This window comes from Papio anubis, unplaced genomic scaffold, assembly GCF_008728515.1.
Source record: "Papio anubis isolate 15944 unplaced genomic scaffold, Panubis1.0 scaffold142, whole genome shotgun sequence".
NCBI classification, from domain to species: Eukaryota; Metazoa; Chordata; class Mammalia; order Primates; family Cercopithecidae; genus Papio; species Papio anubis.
In genome coordinates this window covers 57,769-76,072 of record NW_022161381.1, presented here as the reverse complement: position 1 = coordinate 76,072, position 18,304 = coordinate 57,769, and the positions used below count along the sequence as shown (strand labels likewise).

The window sequence follows — 18,304 nt, the reverse complement described above, 5'->3', positions numbered from 1 at the left end:
TTACCTAAACTGTTTATCTAGAGAAAACCTTTGTGTCCTTAGAATTAGGTGGATTACTCTTTGAGCTCCCTCCTGACTGAACGCTGATGCTGTTGAATGTGTCAGGAAATATCCTCGGAAGTGGAGGGAGCTCAAGAGTTTTGTAAGTGGTTAAATTCTAAGGCTCACAAACCAAATTTTTTAGATGTATTCAAATGCCTATGAAGCTTAGAATTTAACAAGAGGGCAAAAAAATATGTCTGTTTTATTATCCTTGACTATGCGGTGTTTGAAATTTAAACATTTCAGAAACAATTTAGATGTATCCTTTGTGGTGAAGCTTAACCAGCTATTTCCCAGGTATATAGAGCCAGGGAATCTGTAATTTATTCCATCAACTTTAACTCTCCTGGGGTTTTAGCTTTGTAAGTGTCACCATTATAAAAGAGGGTTAAGTTGATTTATAGAGGGAAAGCTAACATCATGGATTTTAAATGCAGTTACAGAACACTGAATGTATCCACTTTGCTGGCTTTATGGATCAGGAAAAAAGTAAAAACTGTGCCACTGAAAAACTACTTTTTCAAGTGGTTTTTAGAAAATTAGTATCAACCCAGGAAGCCCCAAAAATCCTCTGACATTGAGGGTAGAAAGATGATTTATATTTTATCATCTTTCTCTTTCAACTCATGTAAACCTCTGGTCATAAAAATCTCAAATTGCTTTTTAAGCTGTCTAAGAAAACACTATACACCAAGGTAACAACCCTGGGGTTTTTAGTCAATGTAGTTCTAGCTCAGTCTCTGTCTCTGCATGTTTATCTATGTGTGTATATCTTACTGTTTCTTAAAGATTTTTTAATTTCTCTCTGACTCTTCTCCCTTTCTTTTAACTGTTTCTTATTAAAAATGAGGTATACCATGCCTGTAATCCCAGCACTTTGGGAGGCCGAGGCGGGCGGATCACGAGGTCAAGAGATCAAGACCATCCTGGCTAACACGGTGAAACCCCGTCTCTATTAAAAAAATACAAAAAAGTTAGCTGGGCATGGTGGTAGGCGCCTGTAGTCCCAGCTACTCAGGAGGCTGAGGCAGAATGGCGTGCACCCGGAGGTGGAGCTTGCAGTGAGCCGAGATCACGTCACTGCACTCCAGCCTGGGCGTCAGAGGGAGACTGTCTCAAAAAAAAAAAAAAAAAAAAAATGAGGTATACTCAATGTTAAAAAGTAAAGAGAAGCCATGTAGGTAAGATGTTGTAGAGCTAGTTGTTAAAAAATAAAACTACTCATGATTTGGTATATCTTAAAATAAATTTTTATACATTATAACATATGTATAACATATAGTTATGCACTAAAATAAGTATTAATTTCCTATATGGAAGAAAATATTTAAAAATAATTCTTGTAGGAGTGAATTCATGTGAAATGTAGGCAGAAGTGATAGTTTAGAATATGCTTTAAAACAGATTTCATTTACTTTATATTCAATCTGATTTTACTGGTTCTGTAACTGGAAAAACTTAGAAATTCTATAAATAACTATTTAAAGTTTCCATATTTCTACATTGATTTCTGATTTCTAAATTGTAATTTCATTTGTGAAAAGTTCACAGTAGTAATTGAATGTTACATTTTAATAGCCACATATTAATATGTCTTATGAGAAGATCTAATATATACAACCTTAAAACCATGGATAAGCTGTGAAGAAAAAAAGTCAACCAAACTTGAGGAGGAAAATAATTTATGAATAAAAAATGCCATGCGAATTTTCTTTTTCAGAATTGGTATAAAAATTCTGAAAGAGAAGCTGCTACTCAACTAGGATAGCATCCACATTTTCTTGTGTAAGCTCTGACTCTAAGGCACAAGGCAAGTCTAAGTGTTCTTGTGACAAGCGAGAACTTTTCAGGGAGACATGAGACCAGTTGTCACAGTATGGCTGAAATCTCTGGGCCAATGCATTACCAAACCTTTGGCATCGGTTATATCTGTAAGATTTACCTTTGTGTGTATACATGTGTTCCAACAATTGGCTCTTTCGAGGGAATTTATGACCACAGATGGTACAGCTCATTTTTCTTTTCCTTGAAAAAGAAAAATTACAGTTTAATTCTACTGGCTCTGCGTCTTTGGAGATCAAAGATACTTGACTGATCTGCAAAGGCTCTGTGGTATCCCGGTTGGTGTGGTCTGGCTGCTGTTCATTCTCCTTAACAATGAAGGAGCTGAGCCTGTGGCATTCAAGGGCCTTGCTGTTTTCATTAAGGGGATGCACTTCACCAAGGTCATTGCTTTCCAGAATGGAAGCAGGAACACCGAATGGCAGGGATCCAGACACATGTGTATGGAGATGTTGCCTTAGCTTACCACGGGAATCAAAACGTTCCCCACAGTAATGGCATAAGTGTATTTTGATACTGTTTTCAGTAGAAGTGGGGCCTGTCACCTCTGATGAGGGTGAGGGGTGGCTCTGGGAGATCACAGATTCTGGGTCACATCTCTCCTGCTTGATGGAAACTGGGGGCTTCTGGTGCTCCTCCAGCGCCTGGGTGACAGGATGGGCCCTCTGCTGGTCTGCAGTGCCATCATCCAGACCAATAGCAAGAGACAGCTGTAACTGGGGGTGGTCACCCTGGACAGCAGCTCTGTTTCCACTGTTACTAGAAGGAGCTTCTTTGACCTCCAGTCCTTGTTTCACAACTGTTTTTTGGGTTGTTGAGATCTGAATGCCATATAAATTTGAGGACTGCACAGTCTCCAGTGAGAACACTTGATTCATTTCAGTTGCAATGTGAGAAAGGTAGTCGGCGTGAAGAAATCGAATCCCTTCCTCCAAACGACTATGATCCACAATCTGCTTTGGCCCTTTCCCCGTGTACATAATATGCAACAAATAGCTGAATATGTCAGGTTGGATGTCAGTTGGCTGTATTTTTATGCATTCACTGTTAAAAACAAAAACAGACCCACAAGAAATGAAACACAACCTAGTTGGCCTTTCAGCTAACAGCATAGTCTGAGACTAAAGCAATTTCTTCCTAAGAAGTTCAAACTTAGCAATCTGCCTTATAAAACATGGCAACACTTAAACTTTCATTTTATACCAACTTTATGGCCTACCAAAAAGTCTTCCTGTATTCAATCTACTGCCTAAAGTTAGGAAACATAGACACATTCCGATTAGTTCAACGTTAATCGAATGACTCCTAAGTGATATGCACTATACTAGATGCCAGGGGTAGAAAATTGATGAATAAAATAGGTACCCTGCTCTTAAGGAATTTAACAGTCTGTCGAGTAAACAATCAAAAGAACTAAAAACAGGGACTCAAAACAGATACCTGTATGCCAATGTTCACTGCAACATTACTACAGTAGCCAAAAGGTAGAAAGAAGCTGAGTGTCCACCAAAAGATGAGTGGATAAACACAAGATGGCTTACACATACAATGGAATATTATTCAACCATAAAAGAAGGAAGTTCTGATACCTGCTACAACGTAGAGAACCCCGAAAATATCATGCTAAGTAAAATAAGACAGACACAAAAGGATGAGTATTGTATAAAATATCTAGAATAGGGAAAGTCATAGAGATAGAAAGTAAATTAGCGGTTTCCAGGGGTTGAGAGGGTGAGATGGGGCATTATTGCTTAACGGGTACAAAGTTTCTGTTTGGGGTGATAAAAAAGTTTTGGAAATAGATAGTAATAATGGTTGTACAACATTGTGAATGTGATTATCACCACTGCATTGTATAATTAAAAATAGTTAAAATGGCAAATTTTACATGTTTATAGCCACAACAAAAATATCTTAAAACTGTTGAAAGAATCTATTGAAATCGGCCAGGTGCAGTGGCTCACGCCTGTAATTCCAGCACTTTGGGAGGCCAAGGCAGGTGGATCATCTGAGTTCAAGACAAGCCTGACCAACATGGTGAAACCCCGTCTCTACTAAAATTACAAAAAACTAGCCGGGTATGGTGGCACACGCCTGTGGTCCTAGCTACTAGGGAGGCTGAAGCAGGAAAATTGCTTGAACCTGGGAGGCAGAGGTTGCAGTGAGCTGAGATCACACCACCACACTTCAGCCTGGGCAACAGAAAGAGACTCTGTCTCAAAAAAAAAAAAAAAAAAAAAAAAAAGAATCCATTGAAATTGATAATATTTAAAATCCAAATGCTAATCTTATTTTGGCTTCCCAAATATATTCATATATGTGTTCTTTAAACCACAAATGAGAGGCCAGGCATGGTGGTTTATGCCTGTAATCCCAGCACTTTGGGAGGCTGAGGCAGGTGGATCACTTGAGCTCAGGAGTTCAAGATCAACCTGGGCAACACAGCAAAATCCTGTCTCTACAAAAATACAAAACAAACAAACAAAAAATTAGCCAGTCGTGGTGGCATGCACCTATAGTCCAAGCTACTCGGGAGGCTGACATGGCAGGAACACTTGAGTCCGGGAAGCAGAAGTTGCAGTGACCTAGGATCGTGCCACTGCACTCCAGCCTGCGCAACAGAGCCAGACTCTGTCTCAAATAATTAAAAATAAAAATAAATAAATAAATCACAATGAATACAGGTATAATTTTGAAAAGCTTAAAAATAATCCCAAATTTCAATTTTTACATATGAATCTAGAATTCAAGTAATAGATGGAAATAAGTATGTAAGAAATCAGACATATCCCTGCAAAATTAGAATAGAGACAACCTGAAGGAAATGTTGCTATCAAGGAACAATGAAATCAGTGAATGGACTTACCTTCCCTGAAGCATAAGTTTATATCAGTGCATCAGATTGCTCTGGGTGGCAGTATGCTGACAATCCATTGCTTTAGTCTTGATACCTTAGGACTTCCCTCTTCCTCTACTGGGTTCCACTCTTAGCTCTAACCCACCCACTAACATGGTTTGTGGCAGGGCTTTTAAAAATATCAGTTCAGGGTTCTAATAACATGATTTTTAGTTGCTCAATACAGAGATACCACATAGCAGGCCTACCTTTGTATCACCTGGGTTCAGTTTAGCAAGCACATAACAGGTGCACTGAGAGCTGAACCAGCTCACAGCTCTCAAGAGACTGCTCTGAAGGTGGCGTTTCCAATATAGTGAGAGTAATCTACACTGACACTTAGGTCAGATAAGAAACTCCTTCATTTGCCAGAAAAAGTTGCCCATTACTTGTCCCCACTCCAATCTCCTCTCCACTTTGTGCCGTATGTTTCAACCATTCCGATCTATTCTGTGGTCTGAATGAGCTGGCCTGGTTCATATATCTGTATATGTTTTCATGCCATTTTTTCCCTCTGCCTATGATGCACATTCTTGAGTCCTTCTACAACATCTGAAAAACTCCTTCTGATTCTTCATGATCCAGGATCTCTGTAAAGCCCGTTCCAACCTTCTCAAAATAGGGCCACTGAAACCTTACTCTATCTTGTATACACTTCTATGACAGACTTAAGGCATTATTATTAACAGTAACAGTAGCTAACAGTGCAAAACTTTATTCTAAGCATTTCAATACTATTAATCCATTTAATCTTCTCAGTACCCATGGGGTGAGTATACTATTCAAACATTTTATAGATAAGGAAATGGAGGCACAGAAGGGTCAATTACAGCACAACTATTTGCTTTATACACATTACTTATTAGACTATGAATTGCTCAAAGACAGAGATTATAACTTACCTGTTATTGGGTGATATGGTTTGACCCATATCACCCAACTCTCATCTTCAATCGTAATTCCCATAATTCCCATAATTCCCATGTGTGGTGGGAGGGACCTGATAGGAGGTAACTGAATCATGGGGTGGTGCCTCCATGCTATTCTCATGATAGTAAGTTCTCACGAGATCTGATGGTTTTATAAGGGGCTTCCCCCTTCACCTGGCTCTCATTCTTCCTCTTCCTGACACCATGTGAAGAAGGAAGTGTTTGCTTCCTCTCCTGCCATGATTGTAAGTTTCCTGAGGCCTATCAAGCCCTGAGGAATTGTGAGTCAATTAAATCACTTTCCTTTTTAAACTACCTAGTCTCGGGCCAGGTGCAATGGCTCATGCCTGTAATCCCAGCACTTTGGGAGGCTGAAGCAGGTGGATCACCTGAGGTCAGTAGTTCAAGACCAGCCTGGGCAATGTGATGAAACCCTGTCTCTACAAAAAATACAAAAATTAGTTGGGTGTGGTGGTACACACCTGTAATCCCAGCTATTTGGAGGCTCACAAGAATCACCTGAACCTAGGAGTTGGAGCTTGTAGTGAGCCGAAATCACACCATTACACTCCAGCCTGGGGGACAGAGTGAGACTCTGTATCAAAAAAAAAATTTAAAAAAACCCCCCAGTTTCAGGTACGTCCTTACAGCAGCATGAGAACGGATTAATACACTGAGGTATAGCACAGAGCCTTACATATTGAATACTTATTCAATAAATATTTGAATGAATAAACAATTAAGGCCGGGCATGGTGACTCACGTCTATAATCCCAGCACTTTGGGAGGCCGAGGCGGGTGGATCACCTGAGGTCGGGAGTTCTAGATCAGCCTGACCAACATGGAGAAACCCCGTCTCTACTAAAACCACAAAATTATCAGGGCGTGGTGGTGCATGCCTGTAATCCCAGTTAACTCAGGAGGCTGAGGCAGGAGAATCACTTGAACCCAGGAGGTGGAGGTTACAGTGAGCCGAGATTGCACCATTGTACTCCAGCCTGGGCAACAAGAGTGAAACTCTGTCTTCAAAAAAAACAAAAACAAAAACAATTACAATGTATAATTGAGGCTGAACTCCTATTTCAAGTAAGGTTATTTAAAAAAACATAGAGTGTTCCGTCACTTTCAATCTAGGATGGAATAAAACTACTCTACCAAAAGGTTAGAATCTGAATACCACTTTCCTTCCCCCTCCCTATATACCTAATATGTTGGATTAACCCAAATTTGAAAAAGCAAAGTAATTTTGAAAAAATATTTGAAACAAGTGACCCTTAAACTATAATACAGACCATATGGCAGGTAGAATTAGGATACTGAAACTTTGCTATGAAAGTGTTATATGAGCCCGGGTGCAGTGGCTCACGCCTGTAATCCCAGCAATTTGGAAGACCAATGCGGGCAGATCACCTGATGTCAAGAGTTCGAGTTCAGCCTGGCCAACATAGTGAAACCCCATCCTTACTAAAAAATACAAAAATTAGCCAGGCGTGGCGGCACACACCTATAGTCCCAGCTACTTGGAAGGCTAAGGCAAGAGAACTGCTTGAACCTGGGTGGTGGAGGTTGCAGTGTACTGAGATCGCACCACTGCACTCCAGCCTGGGCAACAGAGCTAGACTCCATCTCAAAAAAAATAAAAAATAATAAAACAAAAGTGTTACATGAAATAAAAATTAACAGCTTAGTGACTAAAAGCATAGACATAGCTTCAGACAAATCTGTATCAAACTTATTGGCTATATAATCCTGCATGGGCAAGTTACTTAACTCAGTCTCAGTTTTCCTTTCCCTAAAATAGGGAGGGCAGTAGAATTTACACTACAGGGCAAATACTTAGTGCTTTGGTATGGGATAAGCCTTCAGTAAATTTTAGCTATTTTTTTTTTTTTGAGACAGAGTCTTGCTCCGTCACCCAGGCTGGAATGCAGTGGCATGATCTCGGCTCACTGCAACCTCCACCTCCCAGGTACAAGTGATTCTCCTGCCTTAGCCTCCCGAGTAGCTGGGACTACAGCTGTCCACCATGCCTGGCTAATTTTTGTATTTTTAGTAGAGACGGGGTTTCACCATATTGGCCAGGCTGGTCTCGAACTCCTGACCTTGTGATCCGCCTACCTTGGCCTCCCAAAGTGCTGGGATTACAGATGTGAGCCACGGCAACTGGCCAATTTTAGCTATTCTTAGTTTCATTCTTATTTTCCACTATGGAGCCTACCCACTGAGTATAATTACTAATGTATAAAAAATTATTATAATTTAGCCAGGCACAGTGGCTCACGCCTGCAATCCCAACACTTTGGGAGGCTGAGGCAGGCAAATCACCTGAGGTCAGGAGTTCGAGATCAGCCTGACCAACATGGTGAAACCCTACCTCTACTAAAAATACAAAAATTAGCCAGGCGTGGTGGCACGCGCCCATAATCCCAGGTACTCAGGAGGCTGAGGCATGAAAATCGCTTGAACCTGGGCAGTGGAAGTTACAGTGAGCCGACATTGCGCCATTGCACTTCAGCCTGGGTGACAGAGCAAGACTCCATCTCCAAAAAAAAAAAAAGAAAAAATTATAACTTTACTTCTTAGGGTGACTCTGTAACAAAGAATTTCCAAAATGATATTATAATAAGGCTTATATAAATCACAATATTAAAAATTCTTATTTACAAAAACACATCCTTACCTTGTTTGGTGAATAAATATCATCTTGAAATAGTTAGAAAAAGCAGCAAGCACCGCTCTGTGGGCTTTGAAGTAAACATCTCCAATTGCAACTGTGCAATCACACAGAAAACCAAATTCTCGCTGCATGTTCAGTTGTTGGAGAAGAACAAGGCTATGGCTGGCAGTGTCCATTGTGGTTCTGAAAAAACGACAAGATAAATATATATAGGTGTGTATTTATATACGCATTACTTTTTATTAACATAAAATTGTCTACAGTTCACACAAACCTACAAAGTAACAAGGAAACCTAAATTTAAATGAAATTATTCAAGTTTTCCATCCTATTACTTTCACTGCAAACACGGCTAACACTAAATTCCTCCATTATGCCAACTGATATAAACTCTGCTGAACCATAAAATATGACCCTTTTTCCTCTGATAAGAAGATAGCTTGGTATGAGTGACACACGAAGACAGACCTGTCCTTTTCCATCTATGTGAACACAATGTTTCTAATCTTGTTTCCTCATTAGAAAAATGAAAATGAGATACTGATTCCTGCCTCAGAGTTAAATGAGATAACTTATGTGAAAACCATGTTGTAATGGAAACTGCTACTTGATGTCAGCTATATGTTAATAACATAACAGGGTATCCTGGCTGAGCTAGAGATGTCACTCCTCCTCACGGATCCTCTGGTACTCAGGGGATACTGGCCTCCCACCTCTCATCAAATGTTTAGGGGACTTATCAGTCACAGTAGCTCAGGAACCCTTAAAATAGATGTCAAGCCACATCCCCAATTTAATTGTGGCCCAAGAGCCTCATGAGAAAGAACTTAAGCCGGTGCAGTGGCTCATGCCTGTAATCCCAGCACCTTGGGAAGATGAGGCTTGAGCCCAGGTATTCGAGACCAGCCTGAGCAATATAGTGAAACCTCATCTCCACAAAAAATAAAACAATTAGCTGGGTATGGTGGCATGCACCTGTACTCCCAGCTACTTGGGGGGCTGAGGCAGGAGGATCACTTAAGCCTGGGAGGTCAAGGCTGCAGTGAGCTGTGATCACACAACTGCACTCCAGCCTGGGCAACAGTGAAACTGTCTCAAAAAAACAAAACAAAACAAAAAACCAAAAAAAAAAAAACCACAAACAAAAAAGAAAGAACTTAAACCCTGATCTCATCTGGATTCAGATGCACATTAGAATGTAGGTTCCCAAAGGAAGTAGAAGGCAAGGTGGAACAACTGTCGGGGGAGCCTATATGAGGAAGAATATGCAGAATTCTGGCCGAGAAGCCGAGTATAAGCAGCAAAGACATTCAGAAGTGCCCTGGTTTCAGGCAGGTGCGAGACTATCTCATCTTCTCTACCCTACTGTGGAGAGAGCCCTGGTAGCTGTAGTATAAAGGGCATCACTGGGTGGCCAGGAGAACATCCTTTGAAAGAGCAGACACTGAAAAAAAGAATGAGGTTTCCACACCAGCCAGTTAGACCAAGGTCTAAGGAGGTCAGTGATGGAATGCGGGGTTAGCCGTCTGGAGACAGGCAGTGGCTTGGGCAGCAGACAGCTAAGTGATCAGTAATATAATAAATATAGCTAACATTTTATAGTGCTTCCTATGTGTCAAAAATTAGCCAGGCATGGTGGTGCATGCCTTAGTCCCAGCTACTTGGGTGGCTGAGTCAGGAGGACATCTTGAGCCAGGAAGATCGAGGCTACAGCGAGCCATGATCATGCCACTGCACTTCAGCCTGGGTGGCAGAGCGAGACCCTGTCTCAAAAAAAAAAAAAAAAGCCGGGTACGGTGGCTCACGCCTGTAATCCCAGCACTTTGGGAGCCCGAGGCGGGCGGATCACGAGGTCAGGAGATCGAGATCATTCTGGCTAACACAGTGAAACCCCATCTCTACTAAAAATGCAAAAAATTAGCTGGGCATGGTGGCGGGTGCCTGTAGTCCCAGCTACTTGGGAGGCTGAGGCAGGAGAATGGCGTGAACCCAGGAGGCAGAGCTTGCAGTGAGCCAAGATCGCGCCACTGTACTCTAGCCTGGATGATAGAGCGTGACTCCGTCTCAAAAAGAAAAAAAAAAGGTAGAATCTATTAAAACTACATATTTAATGTACTGATGTGGAATAATCCCCAAATTTTATTATTATTATTATTATTAGAGATGAAGTTTTGATCTTGTTGACCAGGCTGGAGTGCAATGGCTCCATCTCAGCTCACTGCAACCTCCGCCTCCCAGGTTTAAGTGAGTCTCCTGCCTAGCCTCCCAAGTAGCTGGCATTACAGGTGCCCGCCACCATGTCCAGCTAATTTTTGTATTTTTAATAGAGATGTGATTTCACCATGTTGGCCACGCTGGTCTCAAACTCCTGACCTCAGGTGATCTGCCCACCTCGGCCTCCTAAAGTGCTAGCATTACAGGCATGAGCCACTGTGCTGAGCCTAACAAAATAAAAATCTATATTGACAATTTCAGCATGTGAAAAACGTGTCTTAGAATCAATGAAATGATTATTTTTTGAATAATAATCAATTTTTTGAAAAAACTGAAGTATCTTAAATTAGCCTGATAAATTGTCTCAAAAAACAAAAACAAAAACAAAAAAACACCAAACCCTCAGATCATAAACATTTTCACCAGTTCTTCCCATTATGTAGTACAATGAACTACTGAACCACAGGGAAATGAGACATAGCACACTAATAAGCCACCCATATGGGAATCTTATGGTTAATGGTCTATGGGTAATAGTTAAATTCTTCACTTATTCAACAGATTTTTTGAAGAGCAATTTAATAAAGAAAAAATATGTAAAAGCGTGCATTGTACAAGGCATGGAGACAGAAAAAAATGACAGATGTTACACTCAAGATTACAGGCTCACAGGAAAGATAAAACATCAAACCATAATTATAATATGAAATAAATGCATTTAGTAGCATAGAGCAGTTAGAGAACATGCTATCAGAGGGAGACAAACACAGGCAACTCAATGGGAAAGAAGGCCAGGCAGAAAAAAAATAAAATGAATAAAATTACTGGGAAGAATATGAATATTTAGGTAACAGAAGGATTCAGTCTGGCATAGAAAAAAAACCAAAGTAACAGAAATAATGAGATGTGGTCAGCTCACAAAGGATACTGAATATAAGACTGAAAAGTAGTATAGTGTTTGAAATCAACTATCTAAGACGTTTGAGTAAGAACAGCATGATCAGTTACCTTACTCTGTGGGAGGGAGAACAGAGTGTGGTAGTTAAAGCTTGAACTAAAATCAGACAGCTTAAAATTTTAGCTCTGCCATTTACTAGCTGCATGGTCTTGGCAAGATACTTAACTCTCTGGGCCTCCATTTCACTTATAAAATATGGATAATGACAGTATCTAACTTAAAAGTTATTTGAATTTAATGATATAATGCACTTAGAAATAGTGGGCCCATAGTAAGTGCTTAATAAATACGAGGCATTATCATCATCACCATCATTAGGCATGAATCAAGACTGCTCTAATAGCAACATATAAAAAATATTAGCAAGGGAAAAGGCATGGAGAAAGAAAAGACTGGCTAGAAGCCTACTATGATATCAAAGTAATTGTGGTGGGAATGGAGGAAGGAATACAAGAGATACATTAGACACAAAACTGACATGACTTGGCAACAGATTGGATGTGGTCACCACAGAGATCAAATCAAAGGTGAGTCTCAGAATTCCAGCTTGGGTAAATAGAAGAATTCATCCATTCCTTCAGATCACATTTTCAGAGTAACTGCCACGTGCTAGGTGTTGATATAAAGGCAGAGTCCCAGAACATTAGAGAAGTAGTACAGAAACTGGCTTGATAAGAGGCTCCCACCTCAAAAAAAAAAAAAAAAAAAAAAAAAAAAGGCCAGGTGCGGTGGCTCACACCTGTAATCCCAGCACTTTGGGAGGCCGAGGCGGGCGGATCACCTGAGGTCAGGAGTTCGAGACCACCCATGGTCAACATGGTGAAACCCCGTCTCTACTAAAAATACAAAAAATTAGCCAGACGTGATGGCGGGTGCCTGTAATCCCAGCTACTCAGGAGGCTGAGGCAGGAGAACCGCTTGAGCCCGAGAAGCAGAGGTTGCAGTGAGCCAAGATCACGCCATTGCACTCCAGCCTGGGCAACAAGAGCGAGTTCCGCCTCAAAAAAAAAAAAAAAAAAGAAGAAGAAGAAGAATAGAGGTTTCACCTCAGACACCCTGAGCTCCAAATGTCTACCAGATACCTAAGTAGAAATGTTATGTTTAGTGATCAGCAGAGACAAGAAGCAGGACTGGGCTCTAGAGAGAGCAGAGCCGGGGAGGGAGAAGAGGCCTCTAAAATGACAAGGCTGAAGTAACCAAGTATGAAAATAATAAAGTAGACTAAAAAGTAGAATGAAATAAGAGGGAAAAAAGCTAAGAATGAATCTTTGGAAAACAGAAAAGACACAATAAGACAGAGAAGGAGAAATAAGAAAACATCGTCATTGAGGAAAAGCAATGACCTTGCAGAAAGGAGGTGGCAATGGTGCAAAATAACTGACGAGAAACATGGGGGTGAGGCCCATTACAAACATGTCGAGTGTAATGACCAAAAGATTCCTGGTGACCTCTGACAATAGCACAGGAAAGCAGCAAGGGCCAAATATTTGACTGCAGGGGATATTAGAAACCAGAGGCTAGGCCAAGCGCAGTGGCCCACGCCTGTAATCCCAGCACTTTAGGAGGACAAGGTGAGTGGACTACTTGAGGCCAGGAGTTTGAGACCAGCCTGGACAACATGGTGAGACCCCGCCTCTACTCAAAATACAAAAATTAGCCGGGTGTGGGAGCATATGCCTGTAATCCCAGCTACTTGGGACGTTGAGGCCGAAGAATCACTTGAACCCAGGAGGCAGAGGTTGCAGTGAGCTGAGATCCATTGCACTCCAGCCTAGGCAACACAGCGAGATTCTGTCTCAAAAAAATAAAAATAAAAATAAAGAAACCAGAGGGCATAAAGCCTAGACACAGACATGACAGGACAAGACAATAAGGGAGCTTCAGATCAGAAGAAGACCCAAATGCACCTCTTCCCTTTACATATGAAAGAAACCTGGAGTAATAAACTCTGAAACTTACATAGAGCACTGAAGTTTACACAGAACTTTCATATACAATAATTTATCTACTTCAGATTAGATAATTTCTATTAATCTATCCTCAAATTAAATGACTTATCTCTTCTATCTGCTCTGTTAAATCTATTCAAGATTTTTGTTTCAAATACTGTATTTTCAGATATAAAATTTTCATTTCGTTCTTTTTTAAAGTTTCTAGTTCTCTGCTGAGATTTCCTATTTGTTCACATATACAACATTATTTTGCTTTACATCCTTGAGCATAGTTATAATAGCTGCTTTAAATCTTCTCTGCTAAATCCAACCTTTGGCTCATTGTGGGGTCAGTCTCCACTGATTAGGGTGATGGTTTCTGGATTATAGCCTAGATATTGTGATTAATACAAATGACTCTAGATTCTGTAATATTCTTCCAAAGAGTGTTTATGTTTTTGTTTTTGTAGACAATTACCTCAGCTAGACTTAAACTCCAAGTTCTGCCTCCCCTGTGGTGGACAGTAGCTAAAATCTCTGCTCCTCTAGCCTTAAGTGTGCTGTTTGGAGGCTGCTCCACACATGTACAGTTCAGGGGTTTGCAAGAAATTCAAGCAGAGTTTATAAACAGTGTTTGGGGTTCTGCCACTCCAACATTCTTTCTAGGATTTTCTCCTGCACTTTCCAGCTGCGTGATCACTGTGAGCTCTGTCCCCATTTCTTCTAGAGAGATTACAGGTTGTTATTACAGTTGTAGCCACCTCTTCATATCACCAGCTGGGACCTATGCCAGTCTAAAAGCCATAAAAACAGAAGCTTATTCACTGCTGTTCTCCTCTTCCAATTGCAGACCTCAATCTAGTTTCTGTAATTCTCAAATGTCACCTAGTCATTTTTAAAACTTTCATCAGCTGGGCACAGTGGCTCACGCCTGTAATCCCAGCACTTTGGGAGGCAGAGGTGGGCAGATCACCTGAGGTCGGGAGTTCGAGACCAGCCTGATCAACATGGAGAAACTCCGTCTCTACTAAAAATACAAAATTAGCCGGGTGTGGTGGCACATGCCTGTAATACCAGCTACTCCAGAGGCTGAGGCAGCTGAGTTGCTTGAACCCGGGAGGCGGAGGTTGCGGTAAGCCGAGATCGTGCCACTGCACTCCAGCCTGGGCAACAAGAGCGAAACTCCATCTCAAAAGGGGAAAAAAAAAATTTATCAAGTTTATATTTATCTGCAGGAAATTGTCCTGATAGGAACTATTCAACCATTGCCCCCTCCTCCAACATTTTGTGTTTTTTTTTTTTTAAATGAAAGCAATTTATTAGAAAATAAATAAAAGAATGGCTACTCCATAGGCAGAGCAGCCCTACTCAACCATTACTGTTTATCAGCAGTTCTAAAAACCTGTGGTCTCATGATCCATTTACACTTTTTAAAAAAAGTATTACAGGCTGGGTGCGGTGGCTCACACCTGTAATCCCAGCACTTTGGGAGACCAAGGTGGGCAGATCACAAGGTCAGGAGTTCAAGACCTGCCTGGCAACTTGGTGAAACCCACCTCTACTAAAAATAAAAATAAAAATAAAAATAAAAAAATAGCTGGGCATGGTGGCATGTGCCTGTAATCCCAGCTACTTGGGAGGCTGAGGCAGGAAAACTGCTTGAACCGGGACCTGGGAGGAGGAAGATGCAGTGAGCCGAGATCACACCACTGCATTCCAGCCTGGGCTACAGAGCGAGACTCTGTCTCAAAAAACAAGTATTACAGATTATGAAGAGCTGCTGTTTATATAGATTATATTTATCAATATTTACTATATTCAAAATTAAAAGACTTTAAAATATTTATTTAAAATAGCAATAAACCCATTACATACTAACATATTTTTTCCTTAAAAAACTTTCAAAAACAAGTGAGAGGAGTGGTATTAATTTACATTTTGCAATCCTCTTTAATACCTGGCTTTAACAGATGCAGCTGGACTCTCTTATCTGATTCTGCATTCAATCTGTTGTCATATGTTGTTTTGGTTCGAGTATATTGAGAATCTGTTCTTACATAAGGGAGATCCTTATTGACCCATGAAACCTTCAGTGGCTCCTTGGACCACACTGAGAACCACTGCCCTACACTATCTTTTTTTCTTTCTTTTTTTTTTTCTTTTAAATCTTGTGAGGTAGTAGAGCAGGTACTATCAGTTCCATTTTATGGCTGGGAACCACAGGCTCAGAGAAGGCAGGAAACATACCTGAAGTCAAACAACTAGCAATTAAATGGTGCTGGTAATACCTCAAGACTGACTTTAAACCCAGGGCCCTTTCTTTAAAACCCCATCTAGAACTTTCAACATTTATACTGTTGGCAGATTTTGCAAATATGTTGAATCAAATAAGGGAGTAAACTTTTCAAGTGTATAAAATGAAACAAAATCTATTAAAAAAAAAACACCAAGTACACATGAGATGCGTTCAAACTTGTTTTGCATAATAGACCTTTGATGTTGTAATATATCAGATTACTTCAAATCAATAGCCCCATTCCAGTGCAAAGTTATTAGAACATTTTCTAATACAACCTACTTTGCAAACTATTAGCTAGACTTTTTGTATAGCCTTTGCTCATCATTCTTTGACTGTCTATTTTATTTTCTCTAGTATGTGAAAAAGCTAAAGTTTCCCATGAATACAGAAAGAGCTTAGAAGTTACATTTGAGACTTTCTGATGAGAATTTTAAGATGTGAGAGAAATTACGGAAAAATAATGTATCATTTTATTATACTTATAAATACTAGAATCAAAATGTAAGAGTGCTACCTTTTTAGAAGTTTTATCTGTCATCAAAGTGATACATTATCATAATATGTTTAGCATTGATATTTAAGAGATTACAAAAACCTTCTTTACCTTCTAGATTGTAGTAACTCTGGATTACTTCAAATTAAGATGGAACAACTTTATACTAGTATCTATGTTTGTTTAAAGCTGGCTTGATAATCAATATATATCTTTGATTCTTATGTATTTAGAAAAATCTACTGTACTAGACTGGACTCTCAGATCTATGGTAGCCAGACTGATATCCTGGACTACACAGCTCTTCATTCTCTCAGGCTGTAAGAATCTTTAATAAAAAAGGAACAAAAAGAGCAAGATGACTGTTTCTGTAGGAAAACAGTCTTAGATATTTTCTCTGTCAATGCTTACCACTGAGACTTTATGATGAATTATCATTCAGACAAGGAGACAGGAAAGTTGGCAGAGGAATATGTACAGCTTTTTTGAGCTACTTACTCACGGCTATAAATACAAAGGCAAAAGCAAAATATTTCAAGTGCCATATGATAAAAGACTTTATATAGCGACTAACTTTTTTAATGGAACTTTCACATGACTGTAGAGGTGTGACATTTTATTACCTAGAGAATGAAAAAATGTTTGTAGAAATCATTTTATCCTGAAACAGAGGTTCTTATTGCTGACTATACTGTAAAACCTTCTATGAAGAGCTGTATTGATGTCTGAGTCCCAACCCAGGCTTAGCCCAAACAGAACTGAATTCCTAGGGGTGAGGCACAGACTGTTTTTTTTTTCTTTTTTAATACAGAGTGTCGCTCTGTCACCCAGGCTGGAGTGCAGTGGCGTGACCTCAGCTCAATGTAACTTCCGCCTCCTGGATTCAAGTGCTTCTCTCTGCCTCAGCCTCCGGAGTAGCTGGGACTACAGGCGCCCACCACCACATCTGGCTAATTTTTGTATTTTTGTGGAGACAGGGTTTTGCCACGTTGGCCAGGCTGGTCTCGAACTCCTGACCTCAGGTGATCCACCTGCCTTGGTCTCCCAAAGTGCTGGGATTACAGGCGTGGGCCACTGTTCTCGGCCAGATTCTTTTTTTAAAAAGCTTCCCAGGTGATTCTAACATGACACCTCAGTTAAGAACCACTGCTGGCCGGGTGCAGTGGCTCACGCTTGTAATCCCAGCACTTTGGGAGGCCGAGGTGGACGGATCACGAGGTCAGGAGATCGAGACCACAGTGAAACCCTGTCTCTACTAAAAATACAAAAAATTAGCCGGGCATGGTGGTGGGCGCCTGTAGTCCCAGCTACTCAGGAGGCTGAGGCAAGAGAACGGCGTGAACCCGGGAGGCAGAGCTTGCAGTGAGCCGAGGTCCAGATCGCGCCACTGCACTCCAGCCTGGGCTACAGAGCGAGACTCTGTCTCAAAAAAAAAAAAAAAAAAAAAAAAAAACCACTGCCTCAGAGGAACAGGGGACCAAGGAAACCCAAGAAATTATTTCACACTCTACAATTACAGTGATATTTAAGAGACTATAAAAAAAAACCTTCTTTACTTTCTAGATTGTAGTAACTCTGGATTAGTTCCAACTAAGTAAGATAGAACAACTTTATACTAGTCTCTATAAATAAACAATTCCTTAAGAGCATTCAAAGTGTGGAAATTATGTTGACTACATTAAATGAACAAATATCAACAACTGTAATTCTAATTGTAACCTTAAAATATTGGCCAGATTGGCCGGGCGCGGTGGCTCATGTCTGTAATCCCAGCACTTTGGGAGGCCGAGGCGGGCAGATAACGAGGTCATGACCATCCTGGCTAACGCAGTGAAATCCCAATTCTACCAAAAATATTTTAAAAAGTAGCCGGGCATGGTGGCGGGCACCTGTAGTCCCAGCTACTTGGGAGGCTGAGGCAGGAGAATGGCATGAACCCAGGAGGCGGAGCTTGCAGTGAGCCGAGATCACACCACTGCACTCCAGCCTGGGCGACAGAGCGAGACTCTGCCTCCACTGGCCA

General features: G+C 40.7%; 1 protein-coding gene across 7 annotated transcripts in view; it reads right to left on the bottom strand.

Moving 5' to 3' along the window:
* Positions 1-1,269: 1,269 nt before the first annotated feature.
* The window catches only part of LOC116268561 (zinc finger and BTB domain-containing protein 25), a 22,656-nt gene continuing 5,621 nt past the window's right edge, over positions 1,270-18,304 (bottom strand). For 6 of the 7 annotated variants that reach the window (XM_031661383.1, XM_031661379.1, XM_031661381.1 and 3 more), the window contains exons 2-3: positions 8,390-8,569; positions 1,270-2,928 (exon numbers count right to left, since the gene is read on the bottom strand). In XM_031661383.1, coding sequence (XP_031517243.1) covers positions 1,794-2,928; positions 8,390-8,562 — 1,308 coding nt within the window. In that variant the 5' untranslated portion in view covers positions 8,563-8,569 and the 3' untranslated portion in view covers positions 1,270-1,793. Of the gene's footprint in view, positions 2,929-8,389; positions 8,570-15,446; positions 17,135-18,304 lie in introns of those variants that run through there. The other variant, XM_031661384.1, reaches the window with a different exon arrangement.